This window comes from Beta vulgaris, chromosome 2 (assembly GCF_026745355.1).
Source record: "Beta vulgaris subsp. vulgaris cultivar EL10 chromosome 2, EL10.2, whole genome shotgun sequence".
NCBI lineage: Eukaryota > Viridiplantae > Streptophyta > Magnoliopsida > Caryophyllales > Amaranthaceae > Beta > Beta vulgaris.
Window position 1 is genome coordinate 56,636,142 of NC_079203.1, and position 22,443 is coordinate 56,658,584.

General features: G+C 36.0%; 1 protein-coding gene and 1 long non-coding RNA gene across 2 annotated transcripts; one reads left to right on the forward strand and one right to left on the reverse strand.

Moving 5' to 3' along the window:
• Positions 1-1,454: 1,454 nt before the first annotated feature.
• On the reverse strand, positions 1,455-4,520 carry LOC104905965 (ferritin-3, chloroplastic). The gene is made up of 8 exons (XM_010694635.4): positions 4,123-4,520; positions 3,835-3,918; positions 3,686-3,746; positions 3,480-3,567; positions 2,313-2,374; positions 2,109-2,174; positions 1,943-2,006; positions 1,455-1,855 (listed from the first exon to the last, which is right to left on the reverse strand). Exons 1-8 carry the CDS (start codon positions 4,446-4,448, stop codon positions 1,800-1,802), a joined length of 807 nt encoding a protein of 268 aa, XP_010692937.1. The 5' UTR covers positions 4,449-4,520; the 3' UTR covers positions 1,455-1,799.
• A 10,046-nt stretch (positions 4,521-14,566) lies between these two features.
• LOC130590630 (uncharacterized) lies at positions 14,567-16,397 on the forward strand. The gene is made up of 3 exons (XR_008968474.1): positions 14,567-14,716; positions 15,338-15,394; positions 16,174-16,397. It is a non-coding gene; the product is annotated as an uncharacterized LOC130590630 (long non-coding RNA).
• Positions 16,398-22,443: the final 6,046 nt, after the last annotated feature.

The following is a 22,443-nucleotide window of genomic DNA, read 5'->3' on the forward strand; positions in this document are numbered from 1 at the left end:
TTTTGCATGTCGATTTGCTCTATTCGTTTTGATGTCCAAAATGGTGATATTTATGAATATCTAATTAATCATCAAGACTGAGGATGAAAATAATTATCTTTCATTTGATGTTTAGGATAGTTTTTGCAACTTGTAATTAATGAAAGAATAAATAAAATATATCAATTACTATCGTTTCAAAAATATACTTTTTTTTCCAAAAGGCATGTTGGCGTAATTTTTGTACCAAAATTAATTTCACCTTCTCTTATCCAAAGGAATAAAAATATAATTGTGCACTCTTGGTTTTTTCTAGAATGGTCAAAGTACATGTTATCTCTATATAGATGTGTGTACCTTGTGATCTTGGTTTATGTTGCAATTTTCGAGCCTAAAAGATCTCATCTTTTAACACGCTAGCATATAGTCTACACCCATTGTTGTATGATTGTCTTATTCTTATAATCCATCTAAATTGGTTATATAAGTACAAAGTTGTTGTCGTTCATAAATTTTCGGCCATAAGTGGATCGTCCTGGCCAAACATTCCGTCCCTTTAAAAAATTTGAACATTTTAGGGGCGATGGGCGGAATGCCTGACTTGGACGATCCACCCGTGGCCCAAAACGTGTGGCCTGTACGTTCCACCAAAGTATAAGATACAAGTGGGGAGGACATGCTTGGATGGAGCACAAGTTCATATAGTCACTCCAACATTTGAACTCCACATTTCTCCAATGAGGACACTTTCGAAATTAAAACACATCCGTAATAATATAATATCAAAATATATATTAGGAGTTATATGGGGTTAGGTTCACATGACCATGAGATATGTTATTTGGACTCCTCATTTTTGCTCAAGTGCTAACTTTGAATCTTCAACACTAGACTTGGGTATGATACATAGACACTATTCTTAAGCAAAATTTATGGATAATTAACACAACTTTAGGATACTAACCACGGAGACACATGAGTTCCCGAGTCCAAGTAACACAACCCTTGATTACAATCCTTATATGAGAATGCGAGAAGTCGAGAACAATGTGATGTATTCTTTCTTGGCCAATGAGTAATCCGATTTGGCTAATATATAACCACTTGTTACATACTAAGTCAATCCCCTAAGAGGATTGACTTTTAGAAAAAAAAGATTGTCATTTAACATTGTAACAATTGATTTATTCCACTCAGATAAATTACTATTCCAATTGTAATATTTTTTCTGACGTGCTGTCCTACGTAGACGGTATAGAGAGAATTAATTTAAACTTTAGCACACATATGTATTTAAAACTCTTATTGACAATATGTAGGGTAAAAATTGGTATTTGTGATGTCGATTGTCTTGATGGCCGATAATGACATTCATTGCTTCAAGAAAGTGGGTTTAAGACATAAAACAGTCAGCTTCAAGTAGCGAGGTGACTACACCCATGCCCTTAATTACAGTCAAAAGTTGAAGGCCAATGTGCACAGGGCAATCGAGCAAAGCCTCGCTATTTTCTCAGAAAAGGCAATAGAGCCAAAATAAGATGGAAATCCGAAAAAGGAAATCAACATGCAAAGTAAAACTTAATTCTATCAAAACGTAGGGGGTAAAGACTAAAGATAGCACTATAACAGTCACATTCTTCCTAACTCATATTTCCTACATAGATCCTACTAAATTCAAGTTTACATCCCGTTTGAGCAAAATTACCAAAGGCAAAACAAGTGGAACTAAGTTCACCCAATTCCAGAATTGAGTAGTTAAATGACAAGCTCTGTTCAATCCTCCCATATGTCGAGAATAATCTTCAAGGAAATCAAATTCTCTATGCAGCAGCAGCGTCTCCCTCCTGAAGAAGCACCTGGTCGAAGTGCCATACACCTGCGCATAAAAGATAACAACATCATCAATGAAAATGAATCAAATAATGGAGAGACACTGTTCTAAATGAAGGATCTAATAACTGACCATGTCCCTTGCCAACTCTCCTAAGCTGAGCAACATATTCTGAGATTTTCTTTATGGCTTCAACCTGCACAATATTATTAAGAAAAGATCAGTTGAGCAATTATCGGATCCTATAACATACATCTGCATTTATTCATGAAAAGTATAACCAAGTAGATGAATTTACCTGTTCGTTTAAGAACTCGCCCTCAACAAATTCTTGCAATTGCACATCATTACTTTTCTCAGCTACCTGGAAATTGGAGTATCAAGAACTGGTTGTCAGCGAGAGCATCTCGCGCACATTGCAGATTGCAAAGGAAGAAAGACTTAAGCAGTAAAAATGAAAAGGCAACAAAGAAGAAGTTCGTTTCAGTTTGCAAATACTTACTTGGTGCAAGTTCAGCAACTTTTCATTTGTGAGTTTCTCCAAGGACAAGGCAAGCTCCATTGCTGTGTCAAAAAAGAAATTGATACTGTGAGAATTAATGCATCAAAACCCAAGTCTATGTCCAGATAATCTAGTGACATTCTTCATCATAGTTCGAGAACAATGAGGTGAAACGCCTTAGACTTAGACTGTATAATGTTAGTCTGAAAACAATGAAGTGAAACACCTTCGACTCTGCATAGTTCAAAAACACTGAGCGAAACATCACAGATTGAGTTGTGATGTTCACATGCTTACTAATTGCACAATTACAGCATAATGTGTGACGTTTCAGGTTGACAGAACTAAATATCAGCAATGCGCATAACGATCTATGGGGTATGGATAATGGCAGGCCAATGGCCTCATAGAACACCCCATATAGATAATTACAGTTCACCGAGTGCATTGAAGGCAAGGCAACATCGAATTAAATCAGATGTTTTACAGTCAATGATAAGGAGCAAAGGAAATTAATATATTGCTATTGCCGATAAAAATGTGACTATATTGCAGGTTTTCAACTAAGCAAACATGAAAAGTACTCCTTTGCAAGTAAACTACGACCTGAGTAAATAAGGTGACATTCTTAGGTTATCATAATTTACAAGACATTAAACTTCCAAATAAACTACAAAAACTTCACATAGGAAGTTCCACTAGCCTAAAAGAAGCCAAGTAAACAGGCAGCTACGCCCTTTATGTACAAAAGCGAACCAATCTTCTCCATCTTTGATCAACATTTCCACAGATATCCTAATGTCAAGCAAACAATTAATTACTACTTACCCCGTTACCCATTAAATATTTTTTTTAAAAAAAAACCATATAGTATTTTGAATTGGAAGTGGACCTTGAAAAATAACATAGAGCATGTGATATCCTTCCACGTTACGTCCATGAATCAGTTTATTAATATGAAAAAGTACACTGATTAGTATATACCCTACATCACAAGCAATTCAAGAAAATGCAGCACACGATCTCTCTGAAATCAATAAGTTTTTCATAATAACATTCCAATAGAATATAGATAGTTGGCCAAATTATTAATTAACATATCTTAAAATATCTCCAATTCGTACAAAGTCTTAAAAAGAATTCCCAAAGTTGAACAGGAAAACGCACCGTGCAAAGCATCTCCTTTCTCTTCATTATCAAATTCAGAAAGTGGCATCAGAATTGATTGCAATTTCACTTTCCCACCACGCTTGTTCTGCAATCGATTCAGTCAAGCAAATTAATACCGTCAATTAGATTCAATTAGTATAATCCAAATGATACAAAATTGCAACCACCAATCTTTGATTTTATTTAATTGTGAAACAAAGTACCTGATATTCCATCAATTTTTCAGCATGCTCTCTTTCTTCCTCACTAGATTCCTTGAAAAACCTAATTTAAAGTAACAAAGATTCATTAAAATTACTCCATCAAAGATACTAATAAAGAGGATCAAGAAGGTTACTGTCGAGTTATTTACTTTGCAAGACCCTTGAGTGCCACATTGTCCCGATCAAAGTAAGCAAACATCGCGTGGTAAACGTAAGAAACGTTGTATTCCACACTGCAAAACCCCCAATTTCAAAGAAACCGATCAAATTAACATAATTCATAAGCAGAACGTCTAAACGCGCAAAAATGAGACACATCAGAGATCGTAATTCAAGCCATTTCCGCAAACATCGCAAACAAATACAGAAAAACTGGAAAACGATAACAATACTACAGGTAAAATTAAAGAAACAGAGGAAGTAAAGATGAGATTTACTTGATTTGTTCATTAATGGCGGCTTCACACTCATCGGTATACTTCTGACGAGCGAGAGAAACCTGAGGAACAGTAGGAACCATAGAAAGCTCCTTCTTAACCTCCTCAAACGGCTCGAAAATGACGCCGGTTAATGGCCTACTGTTAGATTCCGGCAAAGCCGCCGAAACAGAAAAACCTCCGTTAGGGTTTTTCGCCGACGGAATTCGGAGAAATGACGAAGAAGAGGTCAGAGAATTGGAAAGAGAATTCGGCGATGAGAGAGATTGAGCATCGACGCCATTGTTGGCGAGGAGAGAGAAAGCTGGAGAAGCTCTGAGAAGCATGTTAACAATGGCGGAAGTTTAAGGAGAGAGAAAGAAGAGTTGGAGATGATGAGTGATGATCGGAGGATGAGAGAAGATTATAAGGGCGTGTGGAGGGAACTAGGTCTGGAATATGAGCCGTTGGATGGAGGGACACGTGGATGGTTGAGATTTGAAGCGTGTGTTTGGCTTGTGTTAGTGGATGGTTCTAGATATGTGTGTCAATCAGATGTTGGATATTTGTTCTTGTCAAGTATGGCTTGTGGACTGTGGTTTTCCTAAAATGGACTTGCAAATTGCATTATTGCAATGGGTAACTTTTATTACTGAAAATGTGATAAAAGTGAGATGAGAATAGGAATATTTCTAAAAAAATTCGAAAGTTGTGGTGGGAGTTTTTTGAGCTTATCATTGGGTTATTTTTAGAAAAGGAGAATATATGGAAAAGTGTTATTTATCTATTTTAGTACTCCCTCCGTCTTTTTTTATTTGCTACATTTTGCCATTTAGGGGTGTTTCAATTTATTTGCTACATTTGCAAATATTTCTATATATAGTACATAGGTCTCACACTTTATTTACAAATTTGCCATCACTCCCTTATTGATTTTGTAAATGTTTCCATATATAATACATAGGTCCCACAATTTATCTATTTGCTTTTTTGTTAATTCCATTTATATCAATGGTCCCCACTCCCTCCTTGGTCTTTGTGAAAAAGTGCTTGTAGCAAATAAAAAAAGACGGGGGAGTAGTATTTTATTACTAATTACAAATTAGATGTGTAATTATTTTTTACAAATTGTAAATGTCATTATTTTGTAATTTGTAGTTTAGTATAATTCTAGCCAAATTTTTATTAAGATTAATAATTAAAAAAAGAGATTCTAACACAATATGAGCAAAATCAATTAAAGGCTTATCTATGTTTACAAGCCTAACCTATTTAAAGGCTTTCATATCAATTTTTATTTTATGTTTATTTTTCTATATGAGCAAAATCAAAACAAGTCTTATACTATTCCCTCCGTCCCAAAATATAGTTCTCATTTCTATTTTGGGAGTCAAATTTTTAAAACTTTAACCAAATATTCTTACTAATGTATACAAAAAACATATTCATGAGGGGACTTGTTAGATTCATCTCAATGTGTAAATTCGTAATATCAACTTTTTATATTTTTTACTAATAAGAAATAGACGATATCGTAGGTCAAAGATACGTCTTGGAGGCTGTGCAATATGAAATGGGAACTATATTTTGGGACTGATGGAGTATATCTTATTGACTTATTAGGTAGAGCTCTCTATCCCTTTCTAATGTTAGTCTAAATAATTGAAAATAATAAATTAACGGAAAAATAAGTGTTGACTTAACGAAAAGGTATACCATAAAACAAACAAAAAGTTTAACCGCACAACTTTTTAAAAAAGAGTATTTAGAATATAAATATAAATTGCGCTAAAACGCATAATACTATAGACTAACCTTAATCTAATCCCCTTTGGGGATTAAGCTCTTACATAAAGTTCTTGTTTCGACAATTCAAAAGCCAGAGACAACGTTTAAGTCCGCTTATCTCCAACTCGTGAACTTAGCCTATACAAAACTATATTATAGCACCCAGCTTTTCTGATTAAGAATAGAAAGATGAGTATTAATCAATAATCATCACCTGACCGTAACTTATGTGTCCCAGATGAATGGCCCCAAAGACAATGATGGTTTGTGGGTTTATATCAATGACAATATGACATGAAGATTGTAGCCCATATGATACTTGCGTCAATGCGTTGCAGTCCACCTATAAGGCCGTAATGAGTTAGGTCAGGCGTTATATGGGTAAATACAATCATGATCTAAAACAATAGATGATCGTCAGCTTGACTGGGCCTTGCTTCTTAGTATGGGACACGCAAATCTTGGGATTTTCATTTGTAAGGGGTAAGTTAACTAGGCTTCTGTGTCCAGACTCCAGGTTATGTTGATGGGCCATTATTTAGGGCTGTACTGGGCTTATTTATGGTTGGTAATTGGTAGTATACTGTATACAGAAAAACATCTCCATTCTCCAGCAAACATTTTACATATAGTACTTTCTTAGTTGCGCTCTTTCTCTCTTTAGATACACACATATAGTATACTACCTCCGTTCTTTTTTAGTTGCAACGTTTGACAAATTGCACTATTTATGTTCTCTTATTTGACCACATTTATTGATTTATATGTTAAACAAAATATAGTCATGTGGGGTCTTGTTTGATTCGTTTCGATGTAAGCTTTCATAATATCAAATTTTTATAATTTTTACTTACATACAATTAGAGATAAAACGATTTGAAATTGTACATTGGCAAGCGTAAAAGTCAAAACGTTGCAACTAAATAAAAAGAGGTAGTATGTAGTACTTATGAATCAAAGTTACAGTAATGTTATATTACATTGCCCGTTCAATTTCCGAAACCAAATTAAATGAGGGTGTTCCTATTCATCGGTGAAAATAAAGTTTTACTTTTTTCTTTTCTGTCTATGAGACTTTGTTCACATCCTATAGAGCCATCCGTTGTGAGCAATATAACATGTGAAAGGGTCTCAATACTCCCTCGACTGATTACAAATAAGCTTTTCAATTCTTGTTACCTCTCATATAAATTATCTACGAAAAATTGATTTGTCAATGTAAAATAAAAAGTGAATGCATATCACCTCAAAGAATGTACATTTCATAACGGATCTAAGAAAGTGAAACCCCAATACAGGATTTTTTGTGAAATCAAATTCCAAGTTGTTTTTGTTGAGAGTATCATGTCGTGTCTTGATAGTTGATTGGGCTTTTTTAGCTAAAAGTTTCTGCTATATGTACCTTGTAGGCTGTAGCTACAACATAGAAGTATAGTTGAAGAAAGAGTTGCTCACTTGCTCATTGTGCCATGCCTTCAAGAAGCCAATTGTTGGAACATTTATATATAGTTTAAATGTGCCCGTTGATGTATGTATTGATGAGTAAGAAGGAAAAACGAAAAGGCAAGTCAGTCGAGTGCTCGCTCTCCAGAAAAGCGCACGCTCAAAGTTGGCAAGGATTTGGAATTAGAACCAAATTCTTGACAGGGCTGAGGAGCGCCCGCTCCATAAGGGAGCGCCAGCTCCTATTCGTCAGTTTTCCTGACGAGGCATTTCTTTTGCAGAATGGTGCATGTCTTTTCGTATATGGTTGCGTCTTTTCATCAGTAAGTCTTCCCTAGTATATATAGGGACATATCACATGTGGAATGGGTAAGAGGGAGATCATTCATACTTGCTTAGAGAATAAAAGTCTCTTGTGTTTTCTCTAAACAAAATCAAACTACAAACTCTTGTTGGTATTGTTTCTTGTTAACAACCAAGATTCAATGTTTCTTCTTCGTATCTCATAAGTATTACCGTGATACTCTGTTGTTCCTAATGGATCGGTAAATAACTTATAGGAAAACATATTTAATACGTGCTTGGAAGTTCTAATATCCTGTTACTTACTATTTTATCCACACACATCTAACAATTGTGCAGTCGAATGGATTGCAGCAACTATAGGACACCCACTCTTCTTTGTCATATGAATATTTCTCATACCTAAGTTTCACTTTCATTATCTTAATCCAAAACAATACTTATTAACTATCATCTCTTTTATGCATACATTAAGTATGTAGTAATCTTCGGTTAAATAAGTATGCATCAATTAAACATTTGACATTTAAAAATTTATTATATAATTGACAATATAATTTATATTATGATCTATAATCCTATCTTTAGTTATGAAGTGCACTTAATATATTACACAAGTATTATAAAATATCTTATATTTTGCACACCCAAAGTACGTTGTATTAGAATGAGGAACATGAATTTGATTCTCAACTCTTGCAAAAAGATCCTAATTTTGCCACCCTCTTGTAAGGAAATTTTCCTTACTTTTTTTTTAAAAAAATTCTTATATTATATTTGTGCGCCTAAAATTCAAAACAAAGGTGTACAAAGATTTGTCTACAATAAAAAAAGAGTTATGCTATATGCAACACTTTATATGCCGCTCTAAGTGTTACATATAAGACATAAATACACTAACTTAAATGAAAATAAATTATGAATTTATGAAAAAATTATACATTATTAACCAATGAAATAAATGATCAATTAATACATAATTTTTTCTATTTTTAATTTCTTATATGCAATCCTTAAAAATGTACTTATATAGTTTTTTCCCTTAAAAAAAAACAAGAGACAATTAAGTAGTCTTGTGTTGATAGAAAACCATGCATCTCGAAAATGAATCTTTGGCAATAACCATGAAGCTCATTTAATGATTCACATTCGAGCTCAGTTACAAGTGTTGTTTTAGGCTTTCTAGGTGGTGAAAAGATGTCTGTTTTCTTGTTTTTAAACAACAAAATTTTCATCAAAATCTGAAAAAAAAGAAGGAAAGAAGAACCATAGAATAACTAAAAATCACAAACCAACAATATTATGCAACAAATTAAAGAAGAGTTCCCTCACTTCCATAATGTGTTTCTGTACAATTTCTCTCACTTCCCTCATTCCTAGATTTAGGGTTCTGAAATCATTAAATGCAATGCTTTGTATTAAGAGTGAATTCTTGTTTATTTTACTCCTCTTTTGTACAAAATTTGACTAAACCATCCAATTAACTACTACTAACTAACTAGCTCTAGCTACCTACCTACGCATTACTTAAACCTAGCTACCCGAGAAGGTATCAAGTATCTTTAGGATGTTGTCAAAGGTTTATTCGATATGAACGTGGATGTTCCAAAGTAATTATACTTGAAACGAGGAAGAGCAAGAAATGTTGGTTAAATTTGATGGAATTTAATGCAATGTGCATGATGTTTTTTTTGTTGTTGTTTTTGATGTTTTAGGTATTATTGTTTGCTTTATAAAAAGTCCAAAAGGATAGTAATGTGGACATGTTTTGATCCTTATTATTATTCACCTTTGGCATCTGAATTTACCAATTAAGCTAGTTGAGATATTTCACAGTTGAGATATTTCACACGATGAATCTCGACTAATAACAAGCTTCTATCTATACACCATTAGGTAAAGTGATCATACAAAAAGCACACATTTGAATTTGCTAGCTAGGGTATGTCATCTAGGAGTCTTTGCAACTAATATGAACATTGTGAACATATATAGATCATCATTCTTTGTTTATTGCTTTTGATTATGCAGAAAATATATGAATTGGATGTTTGAACTAGCTAGATAAGTTGTTTTTTTAATCCTCTCTATATCACACACATGCCGTTTTTTTTAAAAAAATTATGCCATGCATGTGCCATATATTCGAATGATGGTGTGATATTATGAACTCGCTTATATCTGCATTATTAGTTATTAGCTCCATTTGTACTAGCTTGACCGTACCCATATATGCATGCATGCATTGACAAATTTTCATTACAAAATTAATTAGTAAATCTTATATTACTAGTAACCTCATATATACTAATCAGTTTTAACTAATCGTATAGTGCATGCACTATAAAAGTTTGTAAATATATATGAGTCATATATTATTGTTGAGGAAATTAAAAATTTCATGATAGAATGGGAGACAAAAGGTTATTTTGATGATAAGCAGTAGATATAAGGAGTTGGGTGACAGAAAAATATTCTCCTCATGGGAATTAATAAGTTCTGCAAGCTAGGGTTTAGGGTTTTTTAAACTATAGTTAAAAAATAGAGACATGAATGAAGGTAGTTCTTAAATCTATGAGAGACAAGATGCTAAGGAAGAAGTGCTGTTTTTTTGCTGGAAGACAAGAAATAGAAGATTTGGAATCATGTGAGATGCAATTAATGAGTATTGCAGAGGGATAAGGTTTAGGTTCCTCAAAATTACATTTCATTTCATTTTTATTTCTAATCAATCTTTCCCTCGAAGTTGGGTATTCCACCAGTTTTATAAACAACACCCACCAGCTTAATCTCTTGTCAGGCTTCATCAATGCTAACCTAGCTAGGGTTTTAAAGAGAAATGTTTATTGAGTTTTCAGTGATTATAACTTCTTTAAAAGGAATCTTCATACTATTAATTTGCATATTGTCCAACATTTTTCCTTATTGGATACTTTCAGAGTTATCGGTTCGCGTGTCTAATTCTAGGTTAGATAAATTTTAAAAAAATCGACCGAGTATACATATACTGTTTACATATTAGGTACTTCCTCCATGACAAAGAAAATATGTTTTCCGTTTATATTTCTACTTTCAAGTCGAATAAACTAAACATACATAGACTCATGGATTACATAGTACATACAAACCCTAGTTCTTAATGACAACTAAAGAACGAATCATGCTTAATATTAGATGACTAAGATTATGATTAGAAACTAGTTTAACGCAAATTGCATAATTAATGTAGTATCTGATTTCCTATGTCTATGTATAATTGATATGCGTATACACGTTATAAACTTTTAGTATGATCTACGAGTAGATTCCAAAACCTGATGAGAATCCTTTTGAATTGTACTATTTTAATTGTTAAATGTGTGTCTTGCTATTCTAATCACTCTCGTCTGCTTTTTTATGCAGAACTAAGTACTTGTATATATTTTCAATTTTTCATCACAGAAACATATTACAGACTTAGAAAAAGATGATGGAAATAAAGACTTAATAACCGGAACAACGTATATAATACATATTGCAAACAAATATGGTTAGCAAGAGGGTGGGGGTTACAACATAATTTTTTTTAGTAATTAGCAGACAAAATTCGATAGAAAAGATTTAACATGTGGTATACATTTTTTAAAAAAGGTAAGACAAATATCTTTTGCAAGTTGATCGTCAGTTGTCACAAGGGTGGAAGCAATGCCTCCCACCAACCAGGCCAACCTTGATTCTTATCGAACATATTACATATTATTTAATTTGTATTTTTACATTATTTTATTAGCAAATAATTAAGATAATTGGTCCGAAGACCAACCTCTGCTAGGCTACGAGTTAGGTTGTAGTGCATACCGCCTCAGAGGCTGGTACAAGGCTAAACAACCTAGAAGACAACAGTCCTAAAGGCCTATTGCCATCATAAGTAAATGCCCTAATTGGGATGAGGATTTGAACCCTGGACAATACCTTGAAATTAAGGGTGGTACTACACTGAGCTACTACCTCTCCTTCTATTTGTATTTTTGCATGATTCTAGGTCTATACTACCTACACTTATTAGTGATTCCAGCAGAAAGTTATTAGCATTGAGTTAAAGATTTTGTATTATGTATTATGTAGTTGTGTAAATAAAAAGTACAAAATACGCCGATATATAGACTATAGTTGTGTAATACTCCCTTCGTTTCTATTTATTAGTTCTTCCTAGTTTGACTTTTTTCTCTCTGAAAACGATTCTAGATAGGAAGAGCAAATAGAAACAAAGGAAGTAGTACATAGATATCTTAATTAAAGAGTATGAAATCTACAAATTTATAAAAAAAAAGTTCTTAATCAAGTCTACATGCCACGTGGCACCTTTTCCAGTCATCAACATATATACATTAAAAAATTGAAAACTTGTTTCGTATAAGATTAGACCACGCAATCCGAAATTAATACGGTAAAGCCAGATAATTAGATTTTACTATGCAACATTAAATGTTACTATCTTTACATGAAAATGTTGATCACCAGAGACATGACCTGTTCTAATAAATAGTTAATTAGTATTAGATCCAGATAATTATGAATTAGAAAATTTAAATTCGTTAGTGTTTAGGATATATATGTATGTTTAAAGTTCATGTAAAAGAGTGGCTTAGGAAATAGGCGTTTGCAGGTAACCGTACCTTGATCATTGGGAATCAGTACTACTGTTCTAAATCAAATATGTTAATACGACGAGTTGATGATGCATGTGTAAGCCGACTATTCCCAGTACTATCTTTGCATGCAAGAATCATGATGCATGCATAATTCATAAAATAAGCAAGTGGCTTGATGAACTTGTATTGAACCCAAACCTCGCCAGAGAGTTTTGAAATTTCTTATATATCGTAGCTAGACTCTTAGAAACATAAATATAAACTACCTTCGTTTCTTAATATTTGTACATATGTAAATGGCAAATGAACCATGAAAATGGAGACACTTTAAAACATAACACAAGCGACTAATAATAAGGTAAGGGGTTGTTTGGTTGAAATTGAGAAGTATAGCTTTCCTTGAATTTGTATTGCCCATGAAATTTTATTTCCTAGGAAGTAAATTTTTTTGTTTGGTTGAACATGGGAAACTCTTTTCATTTTATGAGAAAACTTAACCAATAAGAGAAATGTTACAAGTGTTGTAAAACATCCAAAAAATGATTATGTTAAAAGTATAAGAAATAGAGATAGTAAAAGAATTCAAATAATCAACCACAGAATAAGCATCTATCAAGAACCATGCATATATACCCTTTTATTTATACAAATATATTAAAAGGTGTGTGTGACAATGTATACATGTCACGTGTCACCTCTGCTACTCCACTATAATTATGTCCAATGTGTACATAAGTCATGTCGATTAACAAAAGTAAATTTAACTTCCAACAAGATTTGAACCCGGAGAAGTCCAAAAACGTATAAAAAAAATAGTCAAAATTGAAGGTTTCACGAGCTCTGAATGCCATGGGATGCCTCCTCGGGACATGGGACGTCATTGGAAAGGAGTATTGTGGATTGGAACATAATATGTGGATGCCTTTACGTTCATTTCGAGGCAACTTTAGGTTTCACGAGAAATGAACAAATGGGGTGTTCAGAGGCTTTTTGAGGCAACACAAATGGTGCCAAACACACACGCAACATTACAAGTCACGTCGGCACTCCTAGAAACGTTTCGGGAGAAAATATGTTCAGGTCCGAAAAATTCCAAAAATGTCGCAAAAACAGTCAAAATTGAAGGTTATAATACACGTTTTTAGAGTTTCGCGGGGACCGAGCTCCGAACGCCACGGAATACCTTCTACGGACCTGGGAGGTCAATGGAAAGGAATCATATGGCTTGGAACGAATATGAGGATGCCTTTACGTTCATTTCGAGACAAATTTGAGTTTCTCGAGAATTGAACAAATGGGGTGTTCATAGAGTTTTCGAGGCAATGCAAATGGTGCCCATTACCCGTGCAACGTTATAAGTCACATCGGCTTTTCTAGGAATTTTTCGGGAGAAAAGATGACCAGGCTCAGAGAAGTCCAAAAATGTCTCAAAAACAGTCAAAATTGAAGGTTGTAATACACGCTTTCGGACTTTCCCGGGGCCCGAGCTCCGAACGCCACGGGATGCCTCCTAAGGACATGGTAGATCATTGAAAAGTAGTCTTGTGGATTGGAACGTATATGTAGATGCCTTTACATTCATTTCGAGGCAATTTTAGATTTCACGAGAAATGAACAAATGGGGTGTTTAGAGGCTTTTCGAGGAAACAAAATGTAATACTCCGTATTTTTTATACTAATTTCGTACTAATTAAGAAAATATAAAAGAATTAATAAAAAAGGTATTTTAATTTATTTACAAGTTAATAGGAATAAATTATTAGTAATATGAATTTGTTAGGAATTTCCGGAATTTTAAAAGAGTAACCTAATCGACCTAGGGTTACTACCTTTTGGAAGGAGTATAAAAAGGAAAAGAAGTTGGAATTTCAGATAAAAACCCTAAACCCTTTCTTCTCCCTCTCTCCTCAGCCGACATTCATCTCTCTCCTTCTCTCTTTTTCGAATTTTTTCTCTCTCTCAGAATTTTCTTTCTCTCTCTCGGATCTCTCTCTCTCGAATCTCTCTCGCGGTTCGCTCGCTACTCTTCTTCTTTGGCTTCGTGCAAAAGGGTCCGACGAAGGTACAAGGTCGAGCGCGCAGGGTGCGCAGGCGTCGAGGGTCGAAAAGTTGCGAGATTCCGTCGAAGGGTCGAGTTGTGCGCGATTTCGTCGAAGGGTCGAGGTGTGCGCGAGTGTCGAGATTCTGTCCGGAGTCTTGGTGCGAAGGTGCTGTGGTTCGTGTGAGGCTCGCGAGTGTCGCGCGGTGTGGGCGACGTACGAGCAGCGACGAGAGTCTTGGTGAAGGGTTCGTGGTGCGAATTCTGTCGAGCACAAGGGTGCGAGTCCGCCGGAATTCTTGTGCGAAAAGTGGGTCGAGTGCTGCGACAAGGGTCGTGGTGTTGAGGGTTTCGTGCGCGTGAGTGGTGTGGTCTTCGGTCGCCGGAATTCTTTCGCCGGCGATTTCTAACGGTATAATTTGTACTTAACTTAGTATGTCAGTTTATTAATTATTTTATATTTACTGTTTCGTATTAAGAAAGTTTGTAATTATTAATTAATAATTAGAGTTGTGTAATAAATTATTAGTTAAGTTGTTTCTGTTTTAATGAAAATTTCTGGTTAGGTTTGTAATTGGAATAAGTTGGAAGTAGGAAATTGTGTATTATTATTAGTTACATTATTACGTTTCATGAGTAACCTGTTTCATGAAATCTGACTTTGGACGTTGACTCACCTTTGGACATGGAATTTACCTTTTGGACATGGAACTTACTTTTGGACATGAACTTACCTTTTGGACATATGACTTACCTTTTGGACATATGACTTGACTTTTGGACATAAGACAGGCTGGACTTATGACATTTTGGATGGTAAAACAGTGGACTAATGTTACTAACTAACTTAGTTACTCACTAACTCTGACTTCTAAAAGACGTTAAATTCACTAGATTAGAATTATAACGAAAGTTCTGGAATAAGGTTTTAACTATTGCGTAATTCGAATCGTTAGATCGTTATGGTCTTAGTACGTAGTAGTTGTTAGTGTTATCAAGGACGTAACACTAAAGCTTTGTTTTAACGATTTAGGTCCCAATTTCATAAGCGGCTCGTTCTATTAAGTCAGCGAAAATTCTCCGTTACAAGGTACGTACGCGTACCAGTTTACTTTCAAAGCTTAGTATCATGTTTAGGTTGCAGTTCATGTTATTGGAACCTAGTACCATGATAGGGAACATTTGATTGTGATTGTTTGGTTAGACGTTTATAACGTGAAATCAATATGATGCATTGAAATATGTTGCATTGAAATGCGAAGTTCTATCGTAGTGTAACATCAGCATTATTAATCTGATCTATAGAGTAACAAGAGTGTTACTAGGGATAAGATTGAGTTTGGTAATTAAGAGAGTATGTAAATGACTCCTTAAAGTTATAAAAGAATGATTGGTAATAAAAGAAGATTATGGCGATACTTGTAGTTGGACTCCCTACAAGTATAGAACAATGGGGGAGTGTAGGACTTGTCCTACACTCCTACGCAGGCCTACTGTGACGACAGTAGTGTCCTTATATTTTGATAACTCAAGTAGGCGGAAGGTTCCGTTCGATCTTGGGGTATGCATACTAAGGTGATGGGTGTGAGACGGAACAAAACCGTATTTGCATTTCATCTAATAGACCAAGTTGTCTATTAAGGATTCAGTAGCCCGTATGATTCTATGAGATGACGGTGCCCGTTCGATGCCAAATAATGAAAGATTAAAGGATGTGAGATAACGTAGGTTCATATAACAGTGTAATGTATGCATCATTTATGTTCATATAGTTTCAATGGTTCATTACGTACTCAGCATAGCTGACCCTGTGTGTTATTATGTGTTTGTTGTCCTGTGATGAACTATTGATACTTCAATGGGGAGCAGACTAGGTGAGCTGGTGCTGCTGCATGACATCAAGCATATGGGGGCTAGACTGTAGTTTGAAGTTAACTTTTGGTTGATCATTAATGAATTTTATAGAACATTATTACATGGTTTGAGTTTGAATAAAGAGGGGTCATCTATGATTCCCGAGTTGTAATTACATTTTCTATTCCGCTGCAATTTGGTTTTGAGACAATGAATTTGAGTTACCATATTTCTAATTAGCCTTGCTTCCATCGCGGCGGTAACACTCCCAAAGTCGATGCGACGTAGCATTAGACGTGTATGGATTTTGGGGGTGTTACAAAACTGGTGAAGATACGGCAGGTTACCCCATAGAGGTAGTGTCTCCAAATTTTGAGTGCAAATACTATGGCGGCCAATTCTAGGTCATGTGTTGGGTAATTGACTTCATATGGCTTCAACTGTCGGGACGCATTTGGTAGTGAACTATTAATGAGTACAGCCTTTCACCCAGCTACCGATGGTCAAACAGAACGAACTATTCAGACCTTAGAGGACATGTTGCGAGCATGTGCTTTAGAATACCAAGGGTCATGGGAAGACCATTTGGACCTCATAGAATTCTCATACAACAACAGCTACCATGCTAGTATTAAGATGGCACCATTTGAAGCGTTGTACGGGAGAAAGTGTCGTAGCCCTTTGTGTTGGAACGACATCAGTGAGACTGTAGTGTTAGGACCTGATATGATTCAAGAGACGTAGGATCAAGTGCGAGTCATTCAAGAAAAGATTAAGACTGCACAGGACAGGCAAAAATCCTATGCGGACCAGAAGCGAAGGGACGAAAATTTCGAAGTTGGGGAAAAAGTGTTGCTTAAGGTGTCCCCAATGAAAGGAGTGATGCGATTCGGAAAAAAGGGAAGCTAACCCTAAGTTCATAGGACCCTATGAGATACTGGCGAGGTAGGGAAAGTTGCTTATCGCCTGGATTTACCCAACGACTAGAAAGGGTCCATAACGTGTTTCACGTATCCCAACTCCGGAGTACGTACCTGATGCGTCACATGTCCTTGAACCTGAAAACGTAGAGATAGACGAAACTTTGTCCTATGAGGAGAAACCTGTCCAGATCCTAGACCGCAAAGTGCGAAGTACGAGGAATAAGGACGTCAGAATTGTCAAGGTGTTGTGGAGAAATCAAACTACCGAGGAAGCCACATGGGAAGCCGAAGATGCAATGCGTCTGAAGTACCCTGAGCTTTTCCAAGAGGTACGTGAGTTACGGGACGTAACTTTTCTTTTAAGGGGGAAGAATGCGATAGAATTTCGCGCTTTCACCCTAAAGTATGTTAATTATGTTGATTATGTTAGTTATATGCTAGTTATGTGTGAAAATTGCTTATCTATTGTGTGAACGTTAGAAAACGCTTGTGAAATTTGGGACTTAGAAGTGCAAAAGATCGTCGTTAAGACGGGCTACCTCAAAGTTTCGGGACGAAACTTCTTTTAAGGGGGGAAGCCTGTAATACTCCGTATTTTTAATACTAATTTCGTACTAATTAAGAAAATATAAAAGAATTAATAAAAAGGTATTTTAATTTATTTACAAGTTAATAGGAATAAATTATTAGTAATATGAATTTGTTAGGAATTTCCGGAATTTTAAAAGAGTAACCTAATCGACCTAGGGTTACTACCTTTTGGAAGGGAGTATAAAAAGGAAAAGAAGTTGGAATTTCAGATAAAAACCCTAAACCCTTTCTTCTCCCTCTCTCCTCAGCCGACATTCATCTCTCTCCTTCTCTCTTTTTCGAATTTTTTTCTCTCTCTCAGAATTTTCTCTCTCTCTCTCGAATCTCTCTCGCGGGTTCGCTCGCTACTCTTCTTCTTTGGCTTCGTGCAAAAGGGTCCGACGAAGGTACAAGGTTCGAGCGCGCAGGGTGCGCAGGCGTCGAGGGTCGAAAAGTTGCGAGATTCCGTCGAAGGGGTCGAGTTGTGCGCGATTTCGTCGAAGGGGTCGAGTGTGCGCGAGTGTCGAGAGTTCTGTCCGGGAGTCTTGGTGCGAAGGGTGCTGTTGTTCTGTGAGCTCGCGAGTGTCGCGCGTGTGGGCGACGTACGAGCAGCGACGAGAGTCTTGGTGAAGGGTTCGTGTGGTGCGAATTCTGTCGAGCACAAGGGTGCGAGTCCGCCGGAATTCTTGTGCGAAAAGCGGGTCGAGTGCTGCGACAAGAGTCGTGGTGTTGAGGTTTCGTGCGCGTGTGTGGTGTGGTCTTCGGTCGCCGGAATTCTTTCGCCGGCGATTTCTAACGTATAATTTTGTACTTAACTTAGTATGTCAGTTTATTAATTATTCTTATATTTACTGTTTCGTAGTTAAGAAAGGTTTGTAATTATTAATTAATAATTAGAGTTGTGTAATAATTTATTAGTTAAGTTATTGTTCTGTTTTAAGTGAAAATTCTGGTTAGGTTTGTAATTGGAATAAGTTGGAAGTAGGAAAATTGTGTATTATTATTAGTTACATTATTATCGTTTCATGAGTAACCTGTTTCATGAAATCTGACTTTGGGACGTGTGACTCACCCTTTGGACATGGAATTTACCCTTTTGGACATGGAACTTACTTTGGACATGAACTTACTTTTGGACATATGACTTACCTTTTGGACATATGACTTGACTTTTGGACATAAGACAGGCTGGACTTATGACATTTTGGATGGTAAAACAGTGGACTAATGTTACTAACTAACTTAGTTACTCACTAACTCTGACTTCTAAAAGACGTTAAATTCACTAGATTAGAATTATAACGAAAGTTCTGGAATAAGGTTTTAACTATTGCGTAATTCGAATCGTTAGATCGTTATGGTCTTAGTACGTAGTAGTTGTTAGTGTTATCAAGGACGTAACACTAAAGCTTTGTTTTAACGATTTAGGTCCCAATTTCATAAGCGGCTCGTTCTATTAAGTCAGCGAAAATTCTCCGTTACAAGGTACGTACGCGTACCAGTTTACTTTCAAAGCTTAGTATCATGTTTAGGTTGCAGTTCATGTTATTGGAACCTAGTACCATGATAGGGAACATTTGATTGTGATTGTTTGGTTAGACTTTATAACGTGAAATCAATATGATGCATTGAAATATGTTGCATTGAAATGCGAAGTTCTATCGTAGTGTAACATCAGCATTATTAATCTGATCTATAGAGTAACAAGAGTGTTACTAGGATAAGATTGAGTTTGGTAATTAAGAGAGTATGTAAATGACTCCTTAAAGTTATAAAAGAATGATTGGTAATAAAAGAAGATTATGGCGATACTTGTAGTTGGACTCCCTACAAGTATAGAACAATGGGGGAGTGTAGGACTTGTCCTACACTCCTACGCAGGCCTACTGTGACGACAGTAGTGTCCTTATATTTTGATAACTCAAGTAGGCGGAAGGTTCCGTTCGATCTTGGGGTATGCATACTAAGGTGATGGGTGTGAGACGGAACAAAACCGTATTTGCATTTCATCTAATAGACCAAGTTGTCTATTAAGGATTCAGTAGCCCGTATGATTCTAGTGAGATGACGGTGCCCGTTCGATGCCAAATAATGAAAGATTAAAGGATGTGAGATAACGTAGGTTCATATAACAGTGTAATGTATGCATCATTTATGTTCATATAGTTTCAATGGTTCATTACGTACTCAGCATAGCTGACCCTGTGTGTTATTATGTGTTTGTTGTCCTGTGATGAACTATTGATACTTCAATGGGGAGCAGACTAGGTGAGCTGGTGCTGCTGCATGACATCAAGCATATGGGGGCTAGACTGTAGTTTGAAGTTAACTTTTGGTTTGATCATTAATGAATTTTATAGAACATTATTACAGTTTGAGTTTGAATAAAGAGGGGTCATCTATGATTCCCGAGTTGTAATTACATTTTCTATTCCGCTGCAATTTGGTTTTGAGACAATGAATTTGAGTTACCATATTTCTAATTATGCCTTGCGTTCCATCGCGGCGGTAACACTCCCAAAGTCGATGCGACGTAGCATTAGACGTGTATGGATTTTGGGGGTGTTACACTCATTAATAGTTTGAAACTATATGAACATAAATGATGCATACATTACCACTGTTATATGAACCTACGTTATCTCACATCCTTTAATCTTTCATTATTTGGCATCGAACGGGCACCGTCATCTCACTAGAATCATACGGGCTACTGAATCCTTAATAGACAACTTGGTCTATTAGATGAAATGCAAATACGGTTTTGTTCCGTCTCACACCCATCACCTTAGTATGCATACCCCCAAGATCGAACGGAACCTTCCGCCTACTTGAGTTATCAAAATATAAGGACACTACTGTCGTCACAGTAGGCCTGCGTAGGAGTGTAGGACAAGTCCTACATTCCCCCCATTGTTCTATACTTGTAGGGAGTCCAACTACAAGTATCGCCATAATCTTCTTTTATTACCAATCATTCTTTTATAACTTTAAGGAGTCATTTACATACTCTCTTAATTACCAAACTCAATCTTATCCCTAGTAACACTCTTGTTACTCTATAGATCAGATTAATAATGCTGATGTTACACTACGATAGAACTTCGCATTTCAATGCAACATATTTCAATGCATCATATTGATTTCACGTTATAAACGTCTAACCAAACAATCACAATCAAATGTTCCCTATCATGGTACTAGGTTCCAATAACATGAACTGCAACCTAAACATGATACTAAGCTTTGAAAGTAAACTGGTACGCGTACGTACCTTGTAACGGAGAATTTTCGCTGACTTAATAGAACGAGCCGCTTATGAAATTGGGACCTAAATCGTTAAAACAAAGCTTTAGTGTTACGTCCTTGATAACACTAACAACTACTACGTACTAAGACCATAACGATCTAACGATTCGAATTACGCAATAGTTAAAACCTTATTCCAGAACTTTCGTTATAATTCTAATCTAGTGAATTTAACGTCTTTTAGAAGTCAGAGTTAGTGAGTAACTAAGTTAGTTAGTAACATTAGTCCACTGTTTTACCCATCCAAAATGTCATAAGTCCAGCCTGTCTTATGTCCAAAAGTCAAGTCATATGTCCAAAAGGTAAGTCATATGTCCAAAAGGTAAGTTCCATGTCCAAAAGTAAGTTCCATGTCCAAAAGGGTAAATTCCATGTCCAAAGGGTGAGTCACACGTCCCAAAGTCAGATTTCATGAAACAGGTTACTCATGAAACGATAATAATGTAACTAATAATAATACACAATTTTCCTACTTCCAACTTATTCCAATTACAAACCTAACCAGAAATTTTCACTTAAAACAGAACAATAACTTAACTAATAATTTATTACACAACTCTAATTATTAATTAATAATTACAAACCTTTCTTAACTACGAAACAGTAAATATAAGAATAATTAATAAACTGACATACTAAGTTAAGTACAAAATTATACCGTTAGAAATCGCCGGCGAAAGAATTCCGGCGACCGAAGACCACACCACTCACGCGCACAAACCCTCAACACCACGACCCTTGTCGCAGCACTCGACCCACTTTTCGCACAAGAATTCCGGCGGACTCGCACCCTTGTGCTCGACAGAATTCGCACCACACGAACCCTTCACCAAGACTCTCGTCGCTGCTCGTACGTCGCCCACACCGCGCGACACTCGCGAGCCTCACACGAACCACAGCACCCTTCGCACCAAGACTCCCGGACAGAACTCTCGACACTCGCGCACACCTCGACCCCTTCGACGAAATCGCGCACAACTCGACCCCTTCGACGGAATCTCGCAACTTTTCGACCCTCGACGCCTGCGCACCCTGCGCGCTCGAACCTTGTACCTTCGTCGGACCCTTTTGCACGAAGCCAAAGAAGAAGAGTAGCGAGCGAACCCGCGAGAGAGATTCGAGAGAGAGAGAGAATGCGATAGAATTTCGCGCTTTCACCCTAAAGTATGTTAATTATGTTGATTATGTTAGTTATATGCTAGTTATGTGTGAAAATTGCTTATCTATTGTGTGAACGTTAAAACGCTTGTGAAATTTGGGACTTAGAAGTGCAAAAGATCGTCGTTAAGACGGGCTACCTCAAAGTTTCGGACGAAACTTCTTTTAAGGGGGGAAGCCTGTAATACTCCGTATTTTTAATACTAATTTCGTACTAATTAAGAAAATATAAAAGAATTAATAAAAAGGTATTTTAATTTTATTTACAAGTTAATAGGAATAAATTATTAGTAACATGAATTTGTTAGGAATTTCCGGAATTTTA

Bases quoted from the DNA above. Each gene is read 5' to 3' on its own strand.
- LOC104905965 (XM_010694635.4), bottom strand. From the start codon at position 4,448: ATGCTTCTCAGAGCTTCTCCAGCTTTCTCTCTCCTCGCCAACAATGGC. The intron at 3,919-4,122 runs GTAAATCTCATC...GGGGTTTTGCAG, and splicing joins GCCATTAATGAACAAATCAA to TGTGGAATACAACGTTTCTT. The intron at 2,375-3,479 runs GTGCGTTTTCCT...TTTTTGACACAG, and splicing joins GAAAGGAGATGCTTTGCACG to CAATGGAGCTTGCCTTGTCC.